The sequence below is a fragment of the Adelges cooleyi genome, unplaced genomic scaffold (assembly GCF_023614345.1).
Source record: "Adelges cooleyi isolate 19-005CV unplaced genomic scaffold, UGA_ACOO_1.1 ACOO_flye_CR_arks_rails_tigmint_CR_PRNA_26, whole genome shotgun sequence".
Lineage (NCBI taxonomy): Eukaryota > Metazoa > Arthropoda > Insecta > Hemiptera > Adelgidae > Adelges > Adelges cooleyi.
The window spans coordinates 950,179-976,362 of record NW_026095926.1 but is presented as its reverse complement, the minus strand read 5'-3'; the positions used below and the strand labels follow the sequence as shown (position 1 = coordinate 976,362).

The following is a 26,184-nucleotide window of genomic DNA, read 5'->3' as shown; positions in this document are numbered from 1 at the left end:
AAAAAAAATAGTGTCTTCTTAATCAATGATCATTAAGAATTCTAAATTAAATATATTTTATTTATTTTTACTACTGATTTGTATACCAGCCTCCTACACAAAAAAAATACATATTAGGACCAACTTACGGTCAGTTGGTTAGTTAACATAGGGTCACGATTATTTTCTTGTTGAAAGAACTAAATAAATAATTGGCCAAATTCAATGTTAAGAGAAACAACTTTTTATTTAGTTATTTCAACTACAAATATACTGTACCCCTAATCCCTAATAACCAAATATAAGTTGGACTAAGTTTTATTAAGTTAGTCCAACTGGAGATGTTATTAACCTTTCAATTAATCATAGTTTTAGTTTAACCAACTTTGTATTTCATGAAGAGTTGCTTGATTACTTAAATTTAAAGCTATCAAAAAGGGACATCTTGTGCTCATTATATTTTGTTATTTGCACGGGTTTCGTTAAAAAAATATATATATAAATCATGTTTGTATACTTCTGAAACACAATGTTAACAGAACAGAACTGGTGTTATGTACTAACACTCGACATACAATACTCATTTAGTCAATACAACGTTTATGTTTGCGTATTTCTGAAATACAACGTTAACAGATATTATTTGAATGGCTGGCTCAAGTAAAACAAACATGCAAACTGTAATAGAACACACATAGTACATAAGTCTAACTAATGTTCATTGCTGTTCCTCATTCTACATTGTCTACTTGTTTGTTAGTGTTATAGATATTTCTTAGTGGATACGCAAGAAAATGATGTGGAAAATTATATTTGTGTTGCCATGTTTTACCGTTTTAGTGAACGCTGTTGGAAATCATGAAGAGGGTTCTACATCAGTAAATATAATCGATCTTTTATTTATTTTTTTTTTAGTAGATAGAAAGTATATTTTATGTTTTTCATAAATTCCCAAAAATGTTTTGCATTCTTAGAATAAAACAGTAATTTTATCATACTATACATTTTTTCTAAACAATTTTTAAGTGTAAGAACATTGCGGGTGTAAATCTACTTCATGGGATAACATTTTTTTTTAAATCGATAGTACTTTTCATACTTATTTCAGTGCTGCAAAAATTTATAATCGCGAATGATGTCGTCCCGCATTTCCCTGCCCATCGTGGAAGATTACTTTTCCTACCTTATTGAGTAGCTATACTCGTAACAATATTTATAGTCTTCCAAAATAATAACTCCACATAGCTTTTAGAATCAACAACGAGGTTATATTGGGATTTCTTTGCGGGTAACGTGAGATTATAAAACTTCTTATAGACTAAATGCAAGGGATAATTTTGCAGAATAATTTTCTGAACTTTGTGACTGATCGGTAAACCAGTTTTTAATTAATTTTATAGTCGTTCTAGTAAGTAGTAAAGTTTAAGGCGGCCAGTGGATTGCGGTAAAGTAGGTAATTCGTGCAGATAAGAACTGTATGCCTACATCGTAGGAAAAGTCTTAAGAGAAGTTTCAGGGCTAAAGGTCTAAAAATAGACTGAAGATAATTTTAAAATGGGGCTATAACATATTATGTAATTTTATCAGAAATTCATATTCACGCTATCCGTTTATTAAGAACAAACAATAACAGTGGAAAATTACACTTTAATTGAAATTATTCTCATAGTTCCTACAATCATAAGAAATATATCACAATAGATTGTAAAAATTCATATTGACCTCTGAATATAATTCGTACTTACGTGCACCAACCCAACTCTAATGAAGAAGTACTTATCAAGTTATTTGCGTTAAGAGAACATGCAGACTGTAAAATAATTTTTATCCGTCCACCCTTAGTCAGTATTTGTTTTCAAATTAATTACCGTTTAATTTTTTTTTAGACCGGAGGCCCGACACCATTTCCAAATATTGAAGATTGGGCGGATTCATTAGAAGAAATAAAAATTTCAGATTGGTCTAATTTGTCAACTGGACCAAGCCCAAATCAAAAAGTAATTTTTGTATAAAATACATTATTTAAAAACACGTTTAACCGTTTTTATTTTTAAAGGATTTGGCAAGCGACGCATTGAAAAATAGTGGATGTCCAACTGATATTGTGGAAGTTCTTCTTTTAAACAGTTATATATTTAATTGGCCTGATCATTTTAAAGAAAGAAATCCAAATGGATATAAAACGACTTTTCATATAAAATACTTGGCTTGTAGACGTATTCCAGGAGCACCAGTAGTATACGTGTCTCATATTAGTAACATAGGGGTGCCTGAGCCAGGACTTTTATTCGTTTTCGATAAACTTGAATGAATCGTAGATTCTGATTAAAATCGGGCTGGCAGGATTTAATTTCACCATTCAAAAAACCATAAATTTAAAAAAAATTATACTCATAATGAAAACAAAATCTAAATGTGTTAAAGAATAGTAAAATTTTAGTTAAATTATAAATGATTTTGTAAACCTAATTTGTTTACACACCTATCACATAAAACATACTACGCTTATCTAAAAATTGTATTTGTTATTACTAACGGAATTAAATAAAATGAATGTACTATATTGATCTAGACATTGATTTAATAAAGCTATACAATTTCTTTCTCCATTTTATTTTGTTTTATTTTATTTTATACTCTTCAGTATTTAGAATGTTCTAAAAAACTTGTTTTTTATTGATTAACTTATTGACATGTGTTAGAAGTCTGAGATAAGTAATGACAGATTTTTTTTTGACAAATACAAATAATAAAAAAAATATAGGTAATATATTCATAGAAATTGTATTTAAATGAATGAATAAATACATATTTATATCATTTATATTGTTTTTGACATTTTTCACCATCATTATTATAATATATTACTAATATACTCAGTCAACAAAACTTATGAAACAATTTCTGAACTATAACAATATAAATATTATACATAAGTACTACAATACATTTTAACAAGCTGATTGACTTTTTAACAAGCCGATTTTGGGTGATTAACTTTACAATCGTTTTAACAATGTGTTAAGGCTAACAAATCTCGATGAAACGCAATTTTCACTAACTAGTTGTTAAATATAATTGACTGGGCTGCCAAATTATGTAAATAGTGTAAATACAATACCCCATTCAAATTTCAATAGTTTTTTAGTAGTCACTAGTAGCCGGCAGGCGGCCGGATGGGTCACAGATTTCGAGTGAGTTGTGGAGATCAGTGTCTAGCCGTATCGATTTACCTATTAAAAAGCAATGGTTTAAAAAAGGAAAAAATGGCGAGATCGGTGCCCATTGATTAGAAGGGGTTGCTCAGATACCGGTTATGGTGTTAAACCATGACAACGTGTCTTAAGTACTTATTGGTATCAATAAGTGTAGTGTTATTCTAGTATATATTTTTTGGAAAAGAAACGTATCTGCTGAGGAAGCTTCATCTGTACTCGTGTGTCCGTTCAACTCCTTCATTACATGGACTAACTCCAGAGAACGCTTAAGGTAGAGGTGTAATACATACTATATACAATACATTTACTTGTTTAAAAAAACCTGTTTCCTTTTTGTTGCACACTTGAGAGTAAAGTTATTTAGAGGTACGACCGCCTGTTAAGCTCCTCGGGCAACATGGCAATTATAAAAATGGGATATTTAAGTGCAGATAACGCTTAACCATCCGTCCCGTCTTTGGGTCTACTAATTTAACCCTACTGACTGTCGTTTCGGCCTAGTCTAGCTAACTATTTTAACAATGAAACAGTATAGCACTTGCATGGCAATAGATAACTGATATTCTACTACACATTTTAAATACATATTAAAACCAGAGATTTATAACCTTAATATTTGGTGGCATGGAAGTTAAATATATATGTGTCACAAATAAGTTTTCTGTAATATTAAAAAAAAAAAACATTTACACACCACGCTGAGAACTTGGTATGTAAGTTAGTATGGCTTTTTATGCAACAAATATTTGCAATTTTGTGCAAATAATGGCAAAAAAAATTCAAAGATGTGTACTCGTATAATATTCTTTGCTTGTTTCAATTCGATATAAAACAGGCATTCAAAGACGGTAAAATTCATTCGATTTATCTCGCAGTTTAACTTCAGATAATACTTTATAGATTAACCACAATGTTTTTAAAGTTCTCTGTTTCGTTTCTGTTTTTTATCCTAGCCATTAGCTGTATGCATACAGGCCCACTTGAAGGGAAAAATGATCCTGAAGCATCAGGTTCAGCTGTACCTGAAGAGAAAATTAATGTCACACCGGAGGATTTAGAGGTAATGTATAGTATTTTTTTAAAACTATTAGGTTTTTCAATATTTTTCAGAATCATTTATAAAAAAAAATCCTCAATTCAATGAAAAAAATTGAATGAAGTTCAATGAAAACAATTTCCCAAGTAGAAATTCTCTAGGAATCTATTATTATTTTAGGTAAAAGACATACAAATAAAATTCTAGTCTTAAATACTTGTAATCAAAATAATTGTCTAATATTGTTTGTTAAAAAAATGGTTTTATTATATTAAATTAAAACTAGAGTCGTAACTTAATCATTCGAGTAAAATTAAATAAATATAATAAATGTTTAACCCAAAATATGTATACACTTTACTACTTTGTAAATTACTAAGTATTACAAGTCCTATCACTCTATGATTTAATGCATTAATTATTAGTATCCGCAAATCCGAACATTTATAGTAAATGCAAATTTATTTAACTTAGAGTATACGTTTTGTGCTGTATAAAAAAATGAAATAATTCCAGATTAATTTTTAAATATTTTTTTTATTTGGTTTTAAAACATAAAAACATATAACGATGTAATTTTTTAACAGCTAAAGCATATTTGAATTATTTTATAGCAATTTTATTTGATATATTTCATCTAAAATAAATAAGTCTTTAATGATTTAATAATATTTTTTATTTGCTTTAAAATGTTACACACGTTGTATTGCTTTTCTGCTTACTTTGTTATAATCTTATTTTTATTATTATTATAACATAATATTACAAAGGCATACAGTAAAATAATGTTAATAACGCTAATACTTGGAATAACAGCTACTATAATTTAAATATTTTCTAAATTATATATAAAAAACACAACTTTTTTTTTAATCTTATTAAAGCGAATAAATGGATGAAAATTAAAACTTCAATGAATAGCATTTTTTTAAAAATGTGTTATCAACAAATTTATGTAATTTAAAACATATGTTGCCATTTGAAAAAGTGATGTCCTGCCCTTTTTTTGGGGTATAAGGGTTGGAGATACAAATTTCCACAGTATTGAAAAAATTAGGTCATTGTGTACCTTAAAAAATTAGAATTTTTTTTTTTTTTTATGTTCACATTTTTTTGAGAAAATTAGCGCCTTAACCAAAATGAATTACTCTGTATATATATATATATATATTTTTTTTTTTTTTATTGATTCTTAATCATAGGTATTTATTTAGGTCTAATCGTATTTAAATTTTATAATCAGATTTTTTATGGAATTAAACTTCGTGTTTATTAACAATTTTCAGCTTATAGAAGAGGCGTTCGAGGGTTGTAGAAAATTGACGTTAATAGAATACGACGTCGACATTATTGAAGAAAGAGTTGGACTTGACGATTATTACCTATACATGGGTGACAGCAATGACCAATGGGAATTTGTAAAATCATATTTCGAAACCTATAAGGAATGGCCCTCTTATTGTAAACATTTTTTACACACGTTATATGTCGATTAATATTATTTTTTTTCTTCGATGCGAAACTGTAAAGTAGTATTTGGTTTTTAAGAAATTATTTTCGTTCAAAATTACCATATAGTATTCAATATCCTATTAAATGTGGTGAGACCCAAAAGTATGCACAATTAAAGTAAAATTAAAAACAAAATGACCGCCTCTTCGTCCGGACACAAATTTAGACAAATAAAAACACACTACTACAAAAACAATATAATTTCAGCTGCACATCGAAGCTAAAATAAATTATGTAATTGACAACTGCAACATATCATGCCTCTATGATAACATATATTATTTATAATTAAATTTAATGTTTTTTTGTTTTAGTTTCCATGACATCAGACATATTTCGTGATCTTTTTATAATACATTGTGAAAAATCTGGATTGTCCGTTTCAAAAATTGCTGAACAAAGAAAAGCCAAATTGGATTCAAAGATTACAAAGAAAGGATATCTTGATTGGAAACATAAATTGAACGAATACCTCCAAGTTTATGTAAAACGTTGGGAACGTTCGTGCAATCTTTAACAATCTGATTCAGAAACAAAAGAAGCAGACGAACGTCCTAAAAAATGACATTCTGAAGAATAAATTAATATGTCTAATAATGTTATAATTTTTTTTTAAATCTCTTAAATTGTTATTTAAAAAACGCTTCAAAATATAATATGTCATAACGACTTTAATAATTCCAAATTCTCTGTTTCTTTTCAAATAAACACTTATTACTTACTAATTGTGTAATATTATTTTTATTTGTGAGAAAAAAGAGAAACCACTATAATTTGTGTAGTAGTTTTAAAATGGTCGACTTTGTACGGAGTTGCAGCAGCTATAGCGTTATTAAGTAGAACATCACATCATGATCAATATAACAGCTCATTATATCAAAAAATAAATAAAAACACATTGTTGTAAATAAAACCTATCTCAAGCTCATCGTCATCGTTTGAGTTGCAACATTTCATCCGGAACGACAAACAAGAAAGTGTGTTAATAAAAACTTGGTAAAAAAGGTAAAGTGTCTAAACGACACTCGGTTAGTAATATTTTTTTTTTGTTCGTCTGTTTGCATTAATTCGTAAAACAGTTGTTTAAAAAAAAAAATGAGTATCTCCATGCCCCGACCCTATTGTGCTGGCATTTTACACTAGATATTATTGCAAATAGAAAAAGTCAAACCGAACTACTCCTAGTTGACTTTTGTTCTCGCTTAGTTTTGGACAAATGTTTTGCAAGCTAAGTACTTTATTTTAATTGCCTCATTGTTGTGTTATATATAAAAAAGGAACTGTCAATTGGTAATTGCTATATACCACACGGTTACTCAAGTGTTCTGGAGAACCATTTTATCTGATAATTATAGAGCTATTATTTCAATTTTAAAAGTAGGATGCCAAGTTGCATTAAAAGTTAATCGTTTTAATGGTTTATTAAATATTAATTGATCAATCGCAGGCAACTAAATTGTGTTTAAATGCCACTGAATATAATATGTTCATATAATAAATTGGTTCATTAAATCTTTACTGAACGTTTATGCAAGTCGCAGCCCGCCAAAAATGTTTCATATTATCAATGATGCATTTCTAAAAAAACAATTGAAGCAAAAGTCTTACTTACTTTCAAATGAAGTGTATAATATACACCAACATTGATAAGGCTTTTAAGAAATCAAAAAGAAATACTATTACTAATAATTTGAAACGAATATCATAAATGCTACGGTCCTTTAAACACTCATGTTTTATTAGATTAAAGATTTCTATCTTAACGGGTCAACGAAATTGACAGATGTAAAACAACGGAAACTGCTTCACACCGAAACTTCTTCACACTTAAACATAATAGATATCAAACACCGTACACGATACAACGGAAAAGGCGAATATATTATAATATGCGTTAATATTTTTTCGACAAATTAATAGAAAATAAACATTTTAATTAATATAACGTGTCAACTGTCGAACGCGAACAAACGATAGGCGGTAATTGATAAATGCCGACAGCGGAAAATCTTGTTTAGATCATTTTCTTTTCCATGAGTGAGATAGTGTATTATATTTTCTTTTCCAGGTTCAAATATAGGGCCCATGTCATTTTATATATTAGATATGGCTGTGATAGATATTAGATGTGGTATTCGTAAAAATGCGTAACGCCATTCGCTTGGCCTCGACGCCTTTAAGTACAACTTATATGGTTTTGGAAAACAGTGGCTTTGTGTGTACGTTAACTATGTAAAGAACACCATCGTACGCTATATTTGTATTATTTGCAAACCATATTATACGGAACGCAAAGAAAATTGGAATCAAAACTACTTTGTTTTTTATACACATTAAATTGTTAAAAATTAACGTTTATACATTTTGTTGAATGTCGGCCGACTTTTAAAGTAACACAAAAATTAATAATTTGTGGAACATACGACTAATGACTATTAAACGCTATAAAATTAAAATCAGAAATTGAGTGCAAGGTATTCGGTTAAAGAGAATAACACTGCTAGGTGTTTTTAGCCGGGTAACATTTGGCATCATTCGAAACACTTGAGTATACATGAGTATTTTCCGCGATTTCATACGTTGGTTTGCCTAAGCACAAATGCCACACTGTTTTTAAATATTTTTACCGAAATTTAGGTACAAGTTGGAAAATTATATGAAAAAAAACTAGCTGCGGGAGGGTGACAGGGAGCAAAGTATATTTAGGGCGGTCACAGATTCCAAGGGTGGCCTAGCTATGCCAATTATACAATTGAATACATAAGCAGAAATTAGCAAAATTAGCCATACTATGTTTATGATATTTTCCATGTTCAAAGAAAACCTGATATTTTCTATTGGTTCTTTTTTTATCGATTTCAATCGTTATAATCATATTTCAATTATTACATCAGCCAACTTTTAATATACATAAGCGGTGAAATAGTGCGAACAAATCAAAAAGATCCGACTGGAATTTGTAACAATTACAGTGATATTATTTTTCTATACGAAACACCAGTAATACCATAACGGCTATATAAATATTACTAACCGTGTGCTGGTTATCGTTTTTTATAATACACTAGCCCGTTTCGTACAACGAAAATTTAGAGCACAAAATAAAACCTTACACGTTATGATTTAGTAACCCAAATTTAGGCCTCTGGTTGAGGAAATCTATACACGTTCGAAAATAATCGTTCTACTCGTTAAAATTTTTCCAAAAAAAGACAGTTCAGTTAGGTCGAGGTATAGTGGGGACGGTGAGGTCACGGTCTTCAGGAATTATTAAAACTGATGACAAGGGAAAAGTGATAAAATCATTTTTAAATAAACCCTTCGATGCGAATCTGTGGATAGTACGTTCGAACCGGTACAGTCAAAACTTAGCACAGTAAGAAAATAGTATATGTAAGTAAGTGAGTAAGTAAAAGAGGATTAGTGTTCACAGATAAAAATACAAATTTCGATAAAAGCAATGTACCTAAAGACAGTTTGTTTGCCTAAAAATGATTTTAGGCTATAAACAGAAAAATATTAATCAGCGTATGATAAATTAATACAGTTAATATGTGTTAAGTTACTATGATAAATTACTGGATCATTTAGGGGTATCTCAGATTTAGTATAAACGGTACAAAAAATTATTTGCACATAAATCGACTATTTCTTGGCCATTACTAGCATTAATGCCATTAAAAAACAAGTTTTGGGGCAAAGAGCTAATAGAGGTTTATGATTTAATAAAACTACAGACAAATTTACTGTTAACGTTAATTGAGTTTGAACATTTTTTAAATATTTATCATAGTTTAATTTACTTAGATTTTCACACTGTTTGCGAAGATTAGAAAAAAATAGTATACACTTGAAAAAGACGAGCTCTTTTGAAAATAAGTGTGCTATTTTTTTTAACGAATAAGATTTTTTAATTCTGTACTAACCCAAATTTTATATTTAGAGGAAAAAAAAAGTGAATTTAAACAATGAAACAGTATAGCAATAGTTACTAATGCATGGCAATAGATAACTGATATTCTACTAGACATTTTAAAAACATATTAAAACCCAGAGATTTATAATCTTAATATTTGGTGGCATGGAAGTGAAATATATGTGTAATAAATGAATTTTCTGTAAGATGTAAAAAAATATACATTAACACACCTCGCTAAAACTTTGGTAGGTATGTTAGTTTTGATTTTAAACAACGAATAAATTAGTGTGCAAATATGCAATTTTGTGTAAATAATGGCAAAAAAAAAAATCAAAAGATGAGAACCCGTATAATATTCTTTATTTGTTTCAATTCGATATAAAACAGGCATTCAAAGACGGTAAAATTTATTCGATTTATCTCGCAGTTTAACTTCAGATAATACTTTATAGACTAACCACAATGTTTTTAAAGTTCTCTCTTTCGTTTTTGTTTTTTTATCTTAGCGGTTAGCTGTATGCATACAGGCCAACCTGAAGCATCAGGTTTAGATGCACCTGAAGGGAAAACTGAGCCTGAAGCATCAAGTTCAGCTATACCTGAAGAGAAAATTAATGTCACACCGAAGGATTTAGCGGTAATTAATTTTATTTTTTTTTAAACTATTAGGTTTTTTTTAATATTTTTCAGAATCCTTTATAATATAATGAACAAAAACTCCCAATTAAAAATTTTCTAGGAAACTATTATTAATTTAGGTAAAAGACATACAAATAAAATGCTTGTCATAAATACTTGTAATCAAAATAATTGTCTAATATTGTTTGTTAAAAAAATGGTTTTATTATATTAAATTAAAACTAGAGTCGTAACTTAATCATTCGAGTAAAATTCAATAAATATAACAAATGTTTAACCCAAAAAATGTTTACACTTTACTACTTTGTAAATTACTAAGTATTATAAGTTCTATCACTCTATGATTTAATATATTAATTATTCGTATCCGAAAATCCGAACATTTATAGTAAATGCAAATTTTTTTTAACTTAAAGTATACGTTTTGTGCTGTATAAAAAAATGAAATAATTCCAGATTAATTTTAAAATATATTTTTTATTTGGTTTTAAAACATAAAAACATATAATGATGTAATTTTTTAACAGCTAAAGTATATTTTAATTATTTTATAGCAATTTTATTTTATAAATTTCATCGAAAACAAATAAGTCTTTAATAATTTAATAATATTTTTTATTTGCTATAAAATGTTACACACGTTGTATTGCTTTTCTGCTTACTTTGTTATAATCTTATCTATATCATTATTATTACATAATATTACAAAGTCATTCAGTAAAATAATGTTAATAACGCTAATACTTGGAATACCAGCTACTATAATTTAAATATTTTCTAAATTTATTTTTAAAAAAAAACCTTTTTTTTTTTTAAAAATCTTATTGAAGCGAATAAATGGATAAAAATTAAAAATTCAAAGAATAGCATTTTTTTAAAAACTTTTGTCTACAAATTTATGGAATTTAAAACATATTTTGCCATTTGAAAAAGTGATGTCCTGCTCTATTTTTTGGTATAAGGGTTGGAGATTCAAATTTTCACAGTATTGAAAAATATAGTACAAGGTGTACCTAAAAGTATAGGAAATTATTTTTTTTTAAATGTACATGTTTTCCGAGATAATTAGTGTCTTACCCAAAATGAATCACCCTGTATACATATATATTTTTTTATTGATTCTTAATCATCAGGTATTTATATAGGTAATCGTATTTAAAGTTTATAAATTTAAAATTTTTTAGAATTAAACTTTGTGTTGATTAACAATTTTCAGATTATAAAAGAGGCGTTCGAGGTTATTAGAAAAGAGATGTCAAAAGTGTACAACCTAAGATTTATAGTTGAAGCAATTGGATATATTGATTATTACGAATACATGGGTGACAACTTTGAAGAGTGGGATTTTATAAATTCATACTATAAGATACAACACTCTAGCGAATATTGTAAAAAAATTTTTACACACGTTATATGTCGTTTAATAATATTTTTTTTATCTCCGATGCGAAACTGTAAAGTAGTATTTTGTTTTTAAGAAACAATTTTCATTCAAAAATACCATATAATATTCAATATACTATTAAATGTGGCGAGACCCAAAAGTATGCTCAATTAAAGTAAAATTAAAAAAAAAATGACCGCCCCTTCGTCCAGAAACAAATTTAGACAAATAAAAATACACTATTACAAAAACAATATAATTTCAGCTGCACATCGGAGCTAAAATAAATTATGTAATTGACAACTACAACATATAGTGTCATTATGATAACATGTATTATTTATAATTAATAAAATTTAATGTTTTTTCGTTTTAGATTCCATAACACCAGATATATTTCGTGATCTTTTTATTATACATTGTGAAAAATCAGGAATGCCTGTTGCAAAAGTTGCTGAACAAAGAAAAGCCGCAATGGTTGGAAAGGAAGGACGTTTTACGTTAAATGAAAAATTGAGTGATTACATCTACCAAAAAAGAAAACAAAAAAAAGTTCAGGCGGAGATTTCTAAAAAAGTTTCATTCTGAAAAATAAATTAATATGTCTAATAATGTTATAATTTTTTTTTTAAATCTCATAAATTGTTATTAAAGAATTGTTTCAAAATATAATATGTCATAACGACTTATAATTATTCCAAAATCTCTGTTTCTTTTCAAATAAACACCTATTACTTACTAATTGTGTAGCATTATTTTTATTTCTAAGACAAAATTTTTAATACGGTCGAATTTGTACGGAACTGCAACAGTTATAGCATTATTAAGTAGAACATCTACATTATGATTAATATAACATCTTATTATATCAAAAAGTATATAAAAAACATATCGTTGTAAATAAAACCTATCTCAAGCTTATCACCATCGTTTGAGTTGCAACATTTCACCCGGAACGACAAACAAGAAAGTGTGTTAATAAAAACGTGTTAAAATGGGTAAAGTGTGTAAACGACACTCTGTTAGAAATATTTTTTATTGCGTCTATTAACCATTAATTCACGTAACAGTTGTTTAAAAAAAAATGAGTAAATCCATGCCCCGACCCTCTTGTGCTGGCATTTTACACTCGATATTATTGCAAAAAGAAATAGTCAAACCGAACTACTCCTCGCTGACTTTGTCCTTGATGTTGTTTATGCCTTTATCGGTGAAATAACTTATATAAAAAATTCTACATGAAATACAATAAAAAAAAAAAAGAGCTAAACTTATCATGTGCGAGAACTTTATTGAGAAACGATTAATATTTTATATTGTTTATACTAGAGCTTCGTTTTTAAGTAATGTCGTTATATGTCATAGTACCTTTTGGCTGTGTCTAGTGATCAGAATTCATACCTAGTTTTGGACAAATATTTTTCAAGCAAAGTACTGATTCTAAACATTGCTTAAAACACGGCCAAAGTGTACAGAATGATAAACGGTGAAATAAAATAACTCTTAAGTTTTTAGATCTGGACAGTTACATAATAATAATAATTATGTTCAGTGCATCAAATACCTATATTATTTGATACTTATCCAGACATATTTTATACATAAAAGATACAATGATATAAATTCATATTAGCTTCGATGCAGAGCGGCGAAGGTATTGGTTTTACACTGATGAGTGTTTTTTTGTTATCTGTGTACACTGTAACTTTTTTAATACTGGACCAATTCCTTCGAGTAGCATTTCTATAAAAAGCAAATTTCATCTAGTTGATATTTTTTTTTTTGGGGGGGGGGGGGTAAAGAATACTTATTTGGTATGCCCGCACACGTCAGTTGTATCAAATTTAAATTAAACCCATTTCGCACCCGCCCTAGAGGAGTTTTTTATTTGGTTTTTTTAGTTATTTAGCCGTTATTTTAGAACCTTTTATTATTTTTTTTTTTTTAAACTACAATCATGGTGTACCAGATGTGAAAAACGAACAGACGCTAATAACTTGCGGTTTGTAACGTCGACCCATGTTAGGATAGGTTAGGTCCCAACTGTCGGTATCATAATATTGTGTTTATTACATGATACAGATTAACTGATTACAGTAGATACACAATTTATTGGGAAAAAACCAATCCGTCTACTTATTAAGACACATAATCGTTCTGACACGGCATAAGAACCGTCGTTATCTCGATATTTTATCGCCTGCGGGAGACCGTACCGAAGGTCAACTATGAGTATATTATGTTCAACTACCTGCAAATTATAAAGAGGACTGTTGTTTATTGGATCTAGATTAAGTGTTGGTTTTCATGCAGTCTACCGCCCCAAAATGAATTTCATATAACACAATTTTTTTTTTTTCACCACCAAACAAGCCGTAAAAGACAAACCTACATTCATTCCACTTAGAAATGAAGATGGTTCATGGGCCGCAAATGATCAGGAAAAAGCAGAACTTTTCCAAAAGCACTTAACAAATGTTTTTAAGCCCCACGAAACTGTAAAAAATACTGAACTTCTTAATAAAATACAAAACTTCTTATTATCCCCACTCCAATTGACACTACCTCCAAAATCTTTCTCTCCAGCCGAAGTTAAACATTGCATATCTACATTTCCCAATAAAAAATATCCTGGTTTCGACTTGATCACATACGTGGTCACTAAGCATCTCCCCAAAAAAACACTTATTCTTCTCACATATATGTTTAATTATATACTTCACCTCTCATACTTTCCGCTGCAGTGGAGGCTCTCTGTAATAATAAGGGCTACTACGAGGATATTGCTTTTACAATTATGGGTTTTATTTTTTATTTTTGTGTCTGGATCCACGATACCTCGTAAACCGCTGAACCGATTTCTTCGTGTAGCAACTCTATAGATCAGAAATCATACCTGGAAGGTACTTTACGGGCCAAAAATTCAAAAAAGTCACCCCTTCCCCATCAAAATCAAGAAAAAACACCAAAAAATGTACAAATTTTTCAACTTAAAATTACGATGCTCTATAACTTTTTTAAAAATAGTCGAAAATGTTCCAAACTTATACGAATTGTTCTTCAAACAGAGTACTATCGATAAACATTAACAAAACAAAAAATATCATAAGCCCTTTCCCCTATAAGGGATAGCATTTTTTTCTTTATTTCACTTTTTCAAGCAAAGTTTTAGAGATTAAGATCTGAAAATTAGACCGAAGGTAGATATTAAATGGAACTATAACATTTACAATTTTCTCAAAAGTCTATAATCTATAGTTAGGAAAAGCCCAAAATTAGGGTAAATTTACGCTTTGGCAGTAGTCAGTTTCTAGGTAGCTTTGTGTGAGTGAATCAATAGTCAACAGGTAATGAAAATATTTTCATTATATTGTTAATTACGATACACGGGTATCCACCCTGCACAAGACTAAATATTAAATTTAAAGTACATTATTGCTGGTTTCACGATATCTTTTAAACCGCTATAACTGGTTTCAACATACTATCCACAGATTCGCATCGAAGAGTTTATTTTAAAGTGATTTTATCACTTTCTGTTATAATAAAATCTGTGGACCTGTGACCTCTCCGTCCCTACTATGCCCCGACCCGACTAAACTTCAAGGTCTTTTATATACTAATGCATTTAATAGTACGAAAAATATGTGCACATCTATAACCATGCAGCTTTTTTATGTGTATTATTATGTGAGTACATACCGGTGTTTTCATACCGGTACGAACTTAAGGTAAATAAAACGCAAAAAAAATAATAATTTGTGGAATAGACGACTATATTCCAAAATATAAGCGGTGCAATAGTACGAATAAATCAAAAAGATTCGACTGGAATGTGTAACAATTACAGTGATATTATTTTTCTATATGAAACAATAGTAATACCGTAATGGTTATATAAATATTACCAACCGTGAGCTGTTTATCGTTTTTTATAATACACTAGCGCATTTCATACAACAAAAATTGAAAGCACAAAATAAAACCTTACACGTTATGATAGGGTAACCCAAATTCGGGCCTCTGGTTGAGGAAATCTGTACACGTCTGAAAATAATCGTTCTACTCGTTAAAAATTTTTCAAATAATCAATTATAGACCTATATTGATTTAGATCATTGTCTTATAGAATAATGATAACGAAGTGGGATGGAAACCTCAATCGGTTCCACCTTAAGAGTATAGAAGGTTGGACCATTTAGGAATAAAGGAGAGCATATTTCGAAATGGAGGGTGCCAACGGAGTTTAGTATCAAAAATAAAACCTAGGTAACGAATAGAGGAAACATATTGATTTGTGGAATTTTCAAAAATTATTGGAGGAGGATCATTTAAAATACGACGACGTGAAAAAAGAACAACATTACAAAAGTTACACCGAGAAAGTAAACAAAGATTCAAAAGCATGATTTTCTATGCAAGTATTATTTATCGAATTCTCGCCTAAGAGTCAACTCGAAAACACAATTTTTTTACTACAGAAAAACACTTGGGTGATTCGATGTGCGTTTCCATTTCCACTGTTTACATGAATGAAAATAATATACGAATCGAAAAATTCAAGGTCTTAAGAAATTCACGGCCAACCCGACTTATTGACGATTTTCTAGAACAATAACAAAAGAACAACTTATGTCGATCATTTTTATTGGTTTTTGTAATACTATGTTATTTCAAGGTCATTATAGCAACCTGTATATTAAATTTAGATATGCATGTTAAGTATTTTTTTGTTTTTGAGTAAAATAGAATTTGATTGAAGTTTTTAATATCATTTAAAAGGGCCCTTATAACTTTTTTTTTTTCAATGTTATATTTACAATAATTGTAAAGCATTTTAACGACTATTTTTAACTATTTAATTAGATAAGTTGGTTTTTTTTAAACTTTTTATACATAAATATTAACGTTTGCATTAATCGAAATAATTGTTCAGACTTAAACGCCAAAAGAGTTCACGAAACTTCCATAATCTTCTATGCAATGTTCCACTCTAAACTCAATGGTCATCCGAACCAACTCGTTTACAACCTCGCTACTAGATCTTTACCGGACATTTTGGTCTTCGCCGAAATTGGCCAAGGGTATCTGATGCGGTAGTTCCAATTAAAAGAAAATTTTGGCTGTACTAAAGCTAGGAGAAGACGCCGAGAAACGTCACTGGCTAGTTTTATTATTATCTCTGTCGAAACATGTGCTTATTTTATTTTGTTTTATCTTGTAAATAATCTAATAAAAGCTTTATTTTGTAATAATAATAATTTGCATGTTATTGAATTATTTTATTTTAATTATTTTGTATTATTAAAAGTTGATTTGAAACAAAAGTTAAATTACATTACAGTCGCTTTCATTTTTTTTTTATCAGGTGCGGGGAGTGCCTCCAGGTCATAACTTATCATTGCGTTTAAAATAATTTTACATTTTCTTCAAAAGCAAAATTATTTAAACGTACTTTCATTTCATATAGAGGCACGTCAAAGAACAAATATTACCGTTGAACCAACCGGATTGGTAAAGTTCTGGGTTAAAACATTTTTTTTTTTTTTTTTTAAGTATTTTTCGTCGATATAGGCATAAACAACTCCAAGGACAAAATCAGCTAGGAGTCGTTCGGTTTGGCTTTTTCTATTGCAATAATATTGAGTGTAAAAAGCCAGCACATTTTGTAAAAAACTGCTATACGAATTTAAGGTAAATAGACGCAATCAAATATTACAAACCGTGTGTTGTTTCTACACTTTATCGTTTTTTTATAATACACTAGCGCATTACATACAACGACAATTGAGAGTGAAAAATAAAACCTAATTATCAATTGGAAACCCAAATTTGGGTCTCTGGATAAAGAAATTTGTAGACGTTAGAAAATAAAAGACAGTACAGTTAGGTCGGGTCATAGTGGGGTTGGATAGGTCACGAGTTAAATCTCTATGAAATAAATACTTCAATACCAATCTGTGGATACTAGGGTCAAACCAAGCACAGTCCAAACCAAGCTCATTAAGAAAGTATTATTTGCAAGAGAATGTGTAGTAGTAAGTGTGTAAGGAAGAGAGGTCTAGTGTTCACAGTTAAAAAAATACAAATACTAATAAAAGCATTGTACCTAATGACAATTATTTGCTTAAAAATTAATTTTTAGTTTAAGGGTGGATACGATTAGAGTTGATCGTCTGTCTATATAAATTAATTGCTATAGTATCCCGTATATCATTGTTTACAATATTATGAAATATTTTTTGTTGCCTGTTTACTCATTCGCACATACCAACCTGGAAATTGAGTAATCGGTCAAAGTATAACTTTCCCCTTTTGTTGGAGTTTTCCTCAATAAAAAAAAGTTTGACCAAAGATTTTTTGAGAAAATTTTATATGTTTTAGTTCCATTTTAGATCTACTTTTGGCCTAATTTTCCTGACTTCAATCACCGAAACTTCTTATAAGAGTGAAACAAAGAAAACAATTCTACCATTTGAGAAACGGTTTAAATTCCACACAAATTTGGAAATAATTCGACTGTTTTTAAGAAGAACGTCAAAATCATTCTAAAAATTGTTAAATTGTATAAAAAAATAATAATAGTTTATTTAGTCGCCAACTATTTAGTATAAATTATTTATATAAAAAAACAATACAGTTTAGCGCAACAGTGGCATTTGTCATAAATCGGTTTATAAGAGTAATACAGCTTTTTAATTTTCATAATAAAACATAAAATATATTAATGCAACAACACGTATAAGTTTCAGTTAAATTAAATATAAATAAAAAAAATCATAAATAGGCCGGTGTTGCATTAGATATGTTTAATTCTAAATAAAAATACATCATAATCTCAGTTTTTTAATTTTGATGGGTTAAGCCACTGTTGCGCTCATTGCCTCAATTATTTTATGTCTTATTTGGACGCTGCCCTACGATGGATAAGACTTAATTAATACTTAACAACTGTCCTAAATTATTCTATTTTACTAAAAAGAAACATGAATATCTAAATGTATAATACTGGTTGCAATAAGAGATTCCAAATTTACACCAGCTTAAATCCTCTTATCGAAGCGGAAAAAATTATAATGACCTTGAAATAACATTGTATTACAATAAAACCAAAAATTGTTCACATAGGCTGTTTTTTTTACGGTATTATTCTAAAAAGTCATCAATAAGTCGAGTTCACCATGAACTTCTTAAGACCTTGAATTGGTCGACGTCTTTTAAACGTGTAAAAAACGATTCGTATATTTTCGTTTATGTAAATAGTAGCAATGGAAACTCACACCGCAACACCCAAGTGTTCTTCTAAAGTAAAAAAAAAATATGTTTTCGAGTCAACGCTTAGGCCCAAATTCGATAAATAATACTTGAAACATAAAAAATCATATTTTGAAATGCCACAGGAAGATGTGCGAAATTATACAATTACCTCACTCTTTAACAATTAAAAAAATTTATACATCTATGTCTTGTCAATAACGACTTATTGGTTCGTATTGGCCTAAAATGAGACCCCTAGTTTGTTGAAAATTGTCCGCCAAAATGTATGGTCACTGTCATTTTAAATATTTTTAAATTGGGCGGAACACGAAGCTATGGGTATTTTTAAGATTGATAAAACTTGTTTTATTGGATACTCAGGCCAAATGTTTTCATCATAGTTTAACCATGGAATGAGTATGGTTAAATTTTCAAAAAAACAAAAACAATTGATATTAAAAATGGTTAAATGTTGTAAAATAAGATAAAGAAAAACAAAATTTGTGTTGGTAAAATTCGATTTTCCTTTTGATTTTGGAGTAAAACGAACGATGCAGCGTGAAGTTGATTTTTTGAAAATATAAAAACGTCCTTAAAAAAATACTAGTTGTACGCATCTCGTTTCGAACTATGATGAAAACATAGTTTTTAGTTAGTATGTAAAAAAAATGTTTTAAGAATTTTCCATGACCCTAACAAATTTTAGTAACGTAAATCTTTAACTTACTATTTAAACTAAGAATAATTTTCTGAATAGTATACTGGTCGAACTCCCGATTTGGATGATTACCTTTGTTTTTTATCTTAAAAATTTAGGGAGGAAGGGTGGAGTGGAGTATAATTTTATTTTGCTGACACAAAGCTTCTGTAAACCCGAGCTGTGAAAAAAAAATGTAAATGTTTAGTAATTTTATATTATTGTAAATTAACACCATATTAAGTGTTTCCGATTATAAAAACTACAAATATCCTATTATTTTAAGAGATTATGAGTGTCCTGTCCTTAATGAATCTATCAATTTTTTAGTGTATCTTGAGTTATCGAAAATATCAGAATAACATGTTTTCGTAATATTACCTATACTTGAAGGTACACGTTTTATTAATATTAGGTGTTTGCTTTACAACGATTTATCATTTTGTTTTCTTTATCAATGCGCAAAAAGTAGAATGAGGAAACGAATATAGCCAAATAACGATTGAAAAGGCATAGTACTTTTCCTAAGGGTTTGAATATTTTGCCGAAAATTTTGACCGATTTCTATCAGATCTACTGTTAGAAATCGATTCCTTTTCGATACTAATTACTTAGAGTAACAATAACTATTGTGCAAAACAGTGAAATTTTTTAACAATCGGTGGCATTTGTTGACGGCTGTTATTATGCTATACTTATGAAGAATGTCTTTTGTTTTTGCGATACAGCTGCGATGGCTGACTAAACGCACAAAAAAAACTATACGCCTTTTGTTCAAAATATATTAACGGGCAAATTGTGAAATTTGGTATTTACATTTTATTTTATATTTTACGGTAATCATTTGAAAATTCTCTTTATCGTAAATAAATAGATGTAAAAAAGGGAAAAGAATCAAGTAAAAAATTCCAAATTGTTGGAAAAACATAGGTAAAAAAAAGTTTCAAAATAGCCATTAGCGGTTCCATTTTGTTGAACTTTTCAAATGTATGATGACCGTTCCTCTTGTAAATCCTCACTAGCTACAATAATATATTTAATTACAACTTAAATCTAACAATAACAGCTAATATAATACAGCGGCGTTATTTGGGTAAAGGCTGAGAAGGTATTTTCCTCCCCTCCCTCGTGTCCGATCTTACCCAACCCACGACGAATGCATTGTAGCATTTGTATCTTTAATGAATATCTTCTTTTTTTCGGTTAAAAAAAGTATAATACTGCTACATTTTTTTATACTCAAGAAAAATAAATCAAGACCGTCTCATTTCGATTTGAGGCGTTCTAAACTTTAACATAATTATAGTTCTTAACCGGATGACACCCGTGAAATAATAACAAACTGCCGCATTCCTCATTACGGCTTATAAAATATTTTATTTGTAATGGTAAACTGCGACAAGAATCAAATTTGGCAAACCGGTTAGTTAACAACCTATTGCTAAATAGATTTAATTATGGTGTCTGGCTGAGATTTAATTAAGCAGCTTTAAATTAAAATAACAAGCACCGTGTAACAAAAATAATTGCAGAGTATTGAAATTGAAGCTTTAAAAGTTAAAATTGACCATATGGGAGCAGGTACAATCTTTAAGTTATACTTCCATTGAAACTTTATTTTTTAGTTTTGACTGTTTTGTTCCAAGGATGCGACATGATCCGGATTAATTTGTGTGCAACAATTATAGGCTTATTTTCAAAGTGCATTATTGTATTTACAGTGCTTTTATCAATAAATATTTATATTTTTACTATATAAAATATACGATCGACGATAATGTCACATCAACAATTGTATGCGTTTTTTATGAAAATGATTTTATCAATTTCGGGAAAAACTGTCGAATTGAGTGGAAGTATATTTTTCCCTTATACGCCATTAGTCGCAAATTTAAATATTACCCATTAGCCAGCCTCCCACGAGGGCTGTAAGTTTTTTTGTGTTTTTAGCCATAATTTTAGGACCTTTTATTTGAAAAAAATTGTGAAGAGTCAGAACTCATAATATGTATCCATAACATATTAGACGAAGTAAAAATTCGGATTACAGTTTTTTTAACTGTCGGAAAACTATCAAATTATGCCAATATTTTTACGGATAGTATTTAGAGTGGTCCCAGTAATTTTTGAGTGCTCAAGTACCAATTTTAGGTTTTAATTAAATTTTCCAAAAGTTATTTTATCACATTCAGTCAGCTCGGTCAACTCAAGTCCAAACCTCAATTGTTGTGGCTTTTTTCTTTGTGAATATCCGTCGGTAGCCATACTTAAGGTAAGGTTACTATTTGTTTTCAGGGACTATAAAAGGCCGTAGTTTAAAGTATATCTATGTGCGCAAATCGTATGTAAATAGTGTATCCGATTCGATAACATTTTACAGTTTTGAAAATTTGCTATGCCCTTCAAATTTTCAAAGTCAAAAGTAACAATAAGATGTGTACAAAAAAAAAAAATGTAAAACTCGAACATTGGCAATTTTATGTTCTATTGTTTTTGCCGTTAAAACGAAGTATTTTTTTCTGCTTGAATTTATGAATATTATTATCGATGGAAAAAAAATTTTCTAAAACGCTCTCATGTGTGCATAAGTGCCGAAATTGTATGATTTTTGAAAATATTTTCGATTTACAATAACCTTAGCGTTTTCTATGTAAAAAGACTTATCAATAAAATTGCACATGAAAAAAATCTGAAATTTTGACCATCCTCCGGGATAAAAGCTCAAAGTTTTTGAAATTTTTTTTGGCGCAATTTAAAGACTCAAGAATTAAAAATTAGCCTAAAGATAGGTCTAACAAACACCATGTAACATGTGTAGAAAAAAAATATCGATAGGTACCTAAGCCTTATCAGTGTAACTTAAATAGGACGTTTACTTTTAAGTTTTGTAATTCCGACTTTCACACTTCCAACATGCCAGTGTATCTTCTTGAGTTAAGATTTTGAAAGGCTCGAGTAGCTTAGGACACTGTAAAAAATTTAGCCCTTAATAGTAAACATTCTCAAAAGAGGAAAATTTCATAGTTATCATTTTTGTTCCCGACTCACTCACTCACTCATCATCAAAAATATAAAACGCTTCCTGTATAGGTAGAAACGTTTGATTTGGTACAAATGTATGTCTTAAGTAAGCCAATCAAAGTAGTGAACTAGCCAAGTCTTAAGCAATACAAATAAAAGAGCAGTATTGCTCGTTAATGTAAGAGTGAAGTAAAATTATGAACAAAAGAAATAGCATACTTAGCCACAATGCAGATATCACTAATTTGGTGGGATGACTTTTTTTTTTGGGGGGGGGGGTCTGGTACTTGACCCTTTTTCACTGTTAGGTTTTTGTTGGAGATTTAAATACTTTTTTCATGTGTAAAAGACTGTAATGTAAAAATATGTTATAACAAAAAATAAAGCAAATGCTTAATTTTAAACAATACCACATTGTGGAAAGAACAAAATAACTCGACTCTCATGATTAAGTTTTGTCTTAATATTATATATTATAAGAAGGGTTATTATGTTACGAGAAAAATAAATTTGTCGAAAATAGCTATTAATTTTGTAATTTTGACATATTATGTTTTTTAATTTAGTACTAAAGATAAACATTGACAAACCAAAAAAATATGTGAAGTACTTTCCCCTAGAAGGGATAGAATTTTTTTTGTATACTTCACTTATTCAACCTAAGTTATAGGGGTTGAAGTTTGGATGATAGATCTAATATGGGGCTTTAGAATATACAATTTGGCCAAGGGATCTGCTTCAGTGATTCCAAGTAAATAAAGTTTTAGCTGTAGCCTTTTCCCCTCAAAAAATTGTCACTGTCTAAATTTGTTTTATCTTTGTCGAAACATACTGTGCTTATTTAATTTTCTTATAGATTGTAAATATTCAAATGAAAGTTTTATAAAATAAAAAAAAAATAATGATAATAATTTTTCTGTTCTTGAAGTGTTTTGTTTTAATTATTTTGTATTAATAATAGTTGATTTCAAAGCAATAGTTATATTATATTATAGTCGCTTTGGTTTTCTATCAGGTGCGGGTTACACAAGGTCATAATATTATATCATTGCGTTTAAAATAGTATTACATTTTCTTCAAAAACAAAATTATTTAAGCGTACCTACATTTTAAACAGAGGCACGTTAAAACCAAATATTACCGTTGAACCGGGTCGGTAAAATTTTTTTTATTGGATAATGTCAGCTAACAGTTGTTTGGTTTAAATTTTTCTATGTACAATAATATGGAGCGTTATTATGACTCATTTGTTTTTTCATGCCTATACGAATTTTAGGTAGACGCAAAAAAAAAAACTAACCGTGTGTTATTAACACACTTCACCGTTTTTTATAATATACTAGCGCATTTCATCCGACGAAAATTCAGAGTATAAAATAAAACCTAGTACATTATCAATTGGAAACCCAAGTTTGGGCCTCCGTGTAAAGAAATCTGTAGACGTTAGAAAATAATGCCATAAAAAGCCAGTACATTTAGGTCGGGGCATTGTGGAATGGGGAGGTCACGGGCTTGCAGAAATTATTATAACTGAAAGTAATGCAATTTCTATTAAATAAATACTTCAATGTCAATCTGTGGATAGTAGAGTCAAACCAAGCACAATAACAAAGTATTATAGGTAAGAGAATGAGCTGTAGTAAGTGAGCAAGTAAGGGAGGTCTAGTGTTCATAGATAAAAAATACAAACATCGATAAAAGGATTGTACCTAATGACAATTACTAATGCATTTTTCGTTTAAGGCTGGATACGATTAGGTTTGATCTCTGTCTACCCTATATCGTTATTAACAATATAATGAAAATATTTGCATTACTCGTTGACTGTTGAATCACTTACGCATAGCAACCTAGAATCTGATTACGGCTGAAGTGTAAATTAACCTTATTTTTGGTGTTTTACCTAAATTAAAAAAAAATTTTGACTACAGATTTTTAAGAAAATTGTATATTGTAATTTGTAAAGTTCATTTTAGATCTACCTTCGGTCTAAATTTCAGATCTTAATTTCTAAAACTTTGCTAGAAAAAGTGAAATAAAGAAAAAAATTCTATCCCTTCTAGGGGAAAGGGTCTATGATATTTTTTTGTTTTGTTAATGTTCATCGATAGTACTATGTTTGATGAACAATTCGTATAAGTTTGAAACATTTTCGACTATTTTTAAAAAAGTTATAGAGCATCGTAATTTGAAGTTGAAAAATTTGTAAATTTTTTTGGTGTTTTTCTTGATTTTGATGGAGAAGGGGTGTCTTTTTTTTTATTTTTAACTTCCTTAAGTACCTTCCAGGTATGATTTCTGATCCATAGGGTTGCTACACGAAGAAATCGGTTCAGCGGTTTACGAGGTATCGTGGGTTCAGACACAAAAATAAAAAATAAAAACCTTCTTAGTTCCTCACCGAAGCCAAATTTGACCCCTTCCCCTTAAAAATCGAGAAAACTTGTGTAGTGTTATTCTAGTATATATTTATTGGAAAAGAAACGTATCTGCTAAGAAAGCTTTATCTGTACTCTTGTGTCCGTTCAACTCCGTCATTGCCTGGACTAACAACAGAGAACGCTTTAGGATTCAGATAGAGGTATAATATATGTGTACATAGCTTTACTTATTTAATAAACCGGTTTCCTTTTTGTTGCACACTTGAGAGTAAAGTCATTTAGAGGTACGACCGCCTGTTAAGCTCTTTAGGCGATATAGCAAATATATAAATGGGATTTTAGGGATATTTAAGTGTTGATACGGCTTGGCCATCCGTCCCATCTTCGGGTCTACTAATTTAACCCGGGATCATCGTTTAAGCGGAGATTTCCCAACATTAACAATAAAACAGTATAGCACTAGTTACTAAAGCATGACAATAGATAACTGATATTATACTAGGCATTTTAAGCACATAATAAAACCCAAAGGTTTATAATCTTAATATGTATTGACATAGAAGTTAAAAATATGATTGGTAAGCCATTCCCGGCTTCTGACTTATTTTCTGTAAAATTTAAAAAATACATTTACACACCTCGCTAAAAATATTGGTAGGTATGTTAGTATGGATTTTCTACAACAAAGAAACTTGTGTGTACTCATTTACATAAATGTGCAAATATGCAATTTTGTGCAAATAATAGGAAAAAAATATTCAAAGATGTACTCGTATAATATTCTTTATTTGTTTCAATTCGATATAAAACAGGCATTCAAAGACGGTAAAATTCATTCGATTTCACTCGCAGTTTAACTTCAGATAATACTTTATAGACTAACCACAATGTTTTTAAAGTTCTCTGTTTCGTTTCTGTTTTTTATCCTAGCCGTTAGCTGTATGCATACAGGCCAACTTGAAGGGAAAAATGAACCTGAAGCATCAGGTTCAGCTGTACCTGAAAATAAAATTAATGTCACACCGGAGGATTTAGCGGTAATTTATACTATTTTTTTCAATATTTTTCAGAATCATTTATAAAAAAAAATCCTCAATTCAATGAAAAAAATTGAATGAAGTTCAATGAAAACAATTTCCCA

General features: G+C 29.3%; 3 protein-coding genes across 3 annotated transcripts; all 3 read left to right on the top strand.

The window, feature by feature from the left end:
• Nucleotides 1-672: 672 nt before the first annotated feature.
• Nucleotides 673-2,563, top strand: LOC126837618 (E3 ubiquitin-protein ligase NRDP1-like). Its single transcript, XM_050571551.1, has 3 exons — nt 673-857; nt 1,866-1,976; nt 2,036-2,563. Exons 1-3 carry the CDS (start codon nt 774-776, stop codon nt 2,288-2,290), a joined length of 450 nt encoding a protein of 149 aa, XP_050427508.1. The 5' UTR covers nt 673-773; the 3' UTR covers nt 2,291-2,563.
• Nucleotides 2,564-4,083: 1,520 nt separating this feature from the next.
• Nucleotides 4,084-6,284, top strand: LOC126837616 (uncharacterized). Its single transcript, XM_050571548.1, has 3 exons — nt 4,084-4,257; nt 5,520-5,694; nt 6,060-6,284. Exons 1-3 carry the CDS (start codon nt 4,108-4,110, stop codon nt 6,260-6,262), a joined length of 528 nt encoding a protein of 175 aa, XP_050427505.1. The 5' UTR covers nt 4,084-4,107; the 3' UTR covers nt 6,263-6,284.
• A 3,873-nt stretch (nt 6,285-10,157) lies between these two features.
• On the top strand, nt 10,158-12,429 carry LOC126837617 (uncharacterized). The gene is made up of 3 exons (XM_050571550.1): nt 10,158-10,301; nt 11,520-11,691; nt 12,064-12,429. The coding sequence occupies exons 1-3, from the start codon at nt 10,182-10,184 to the stop codon at nt 12,273-12,275; spliced, it is 504 nt and encodes a 167-aa protein (XP_050427507.1). The 5' UTR covers nt 10,158-10,181; the 3' UTR covers nt 12,276-12,429.
• Nucleotides 12,430-26,184: the final 13,755 nt, after the last annotated feature.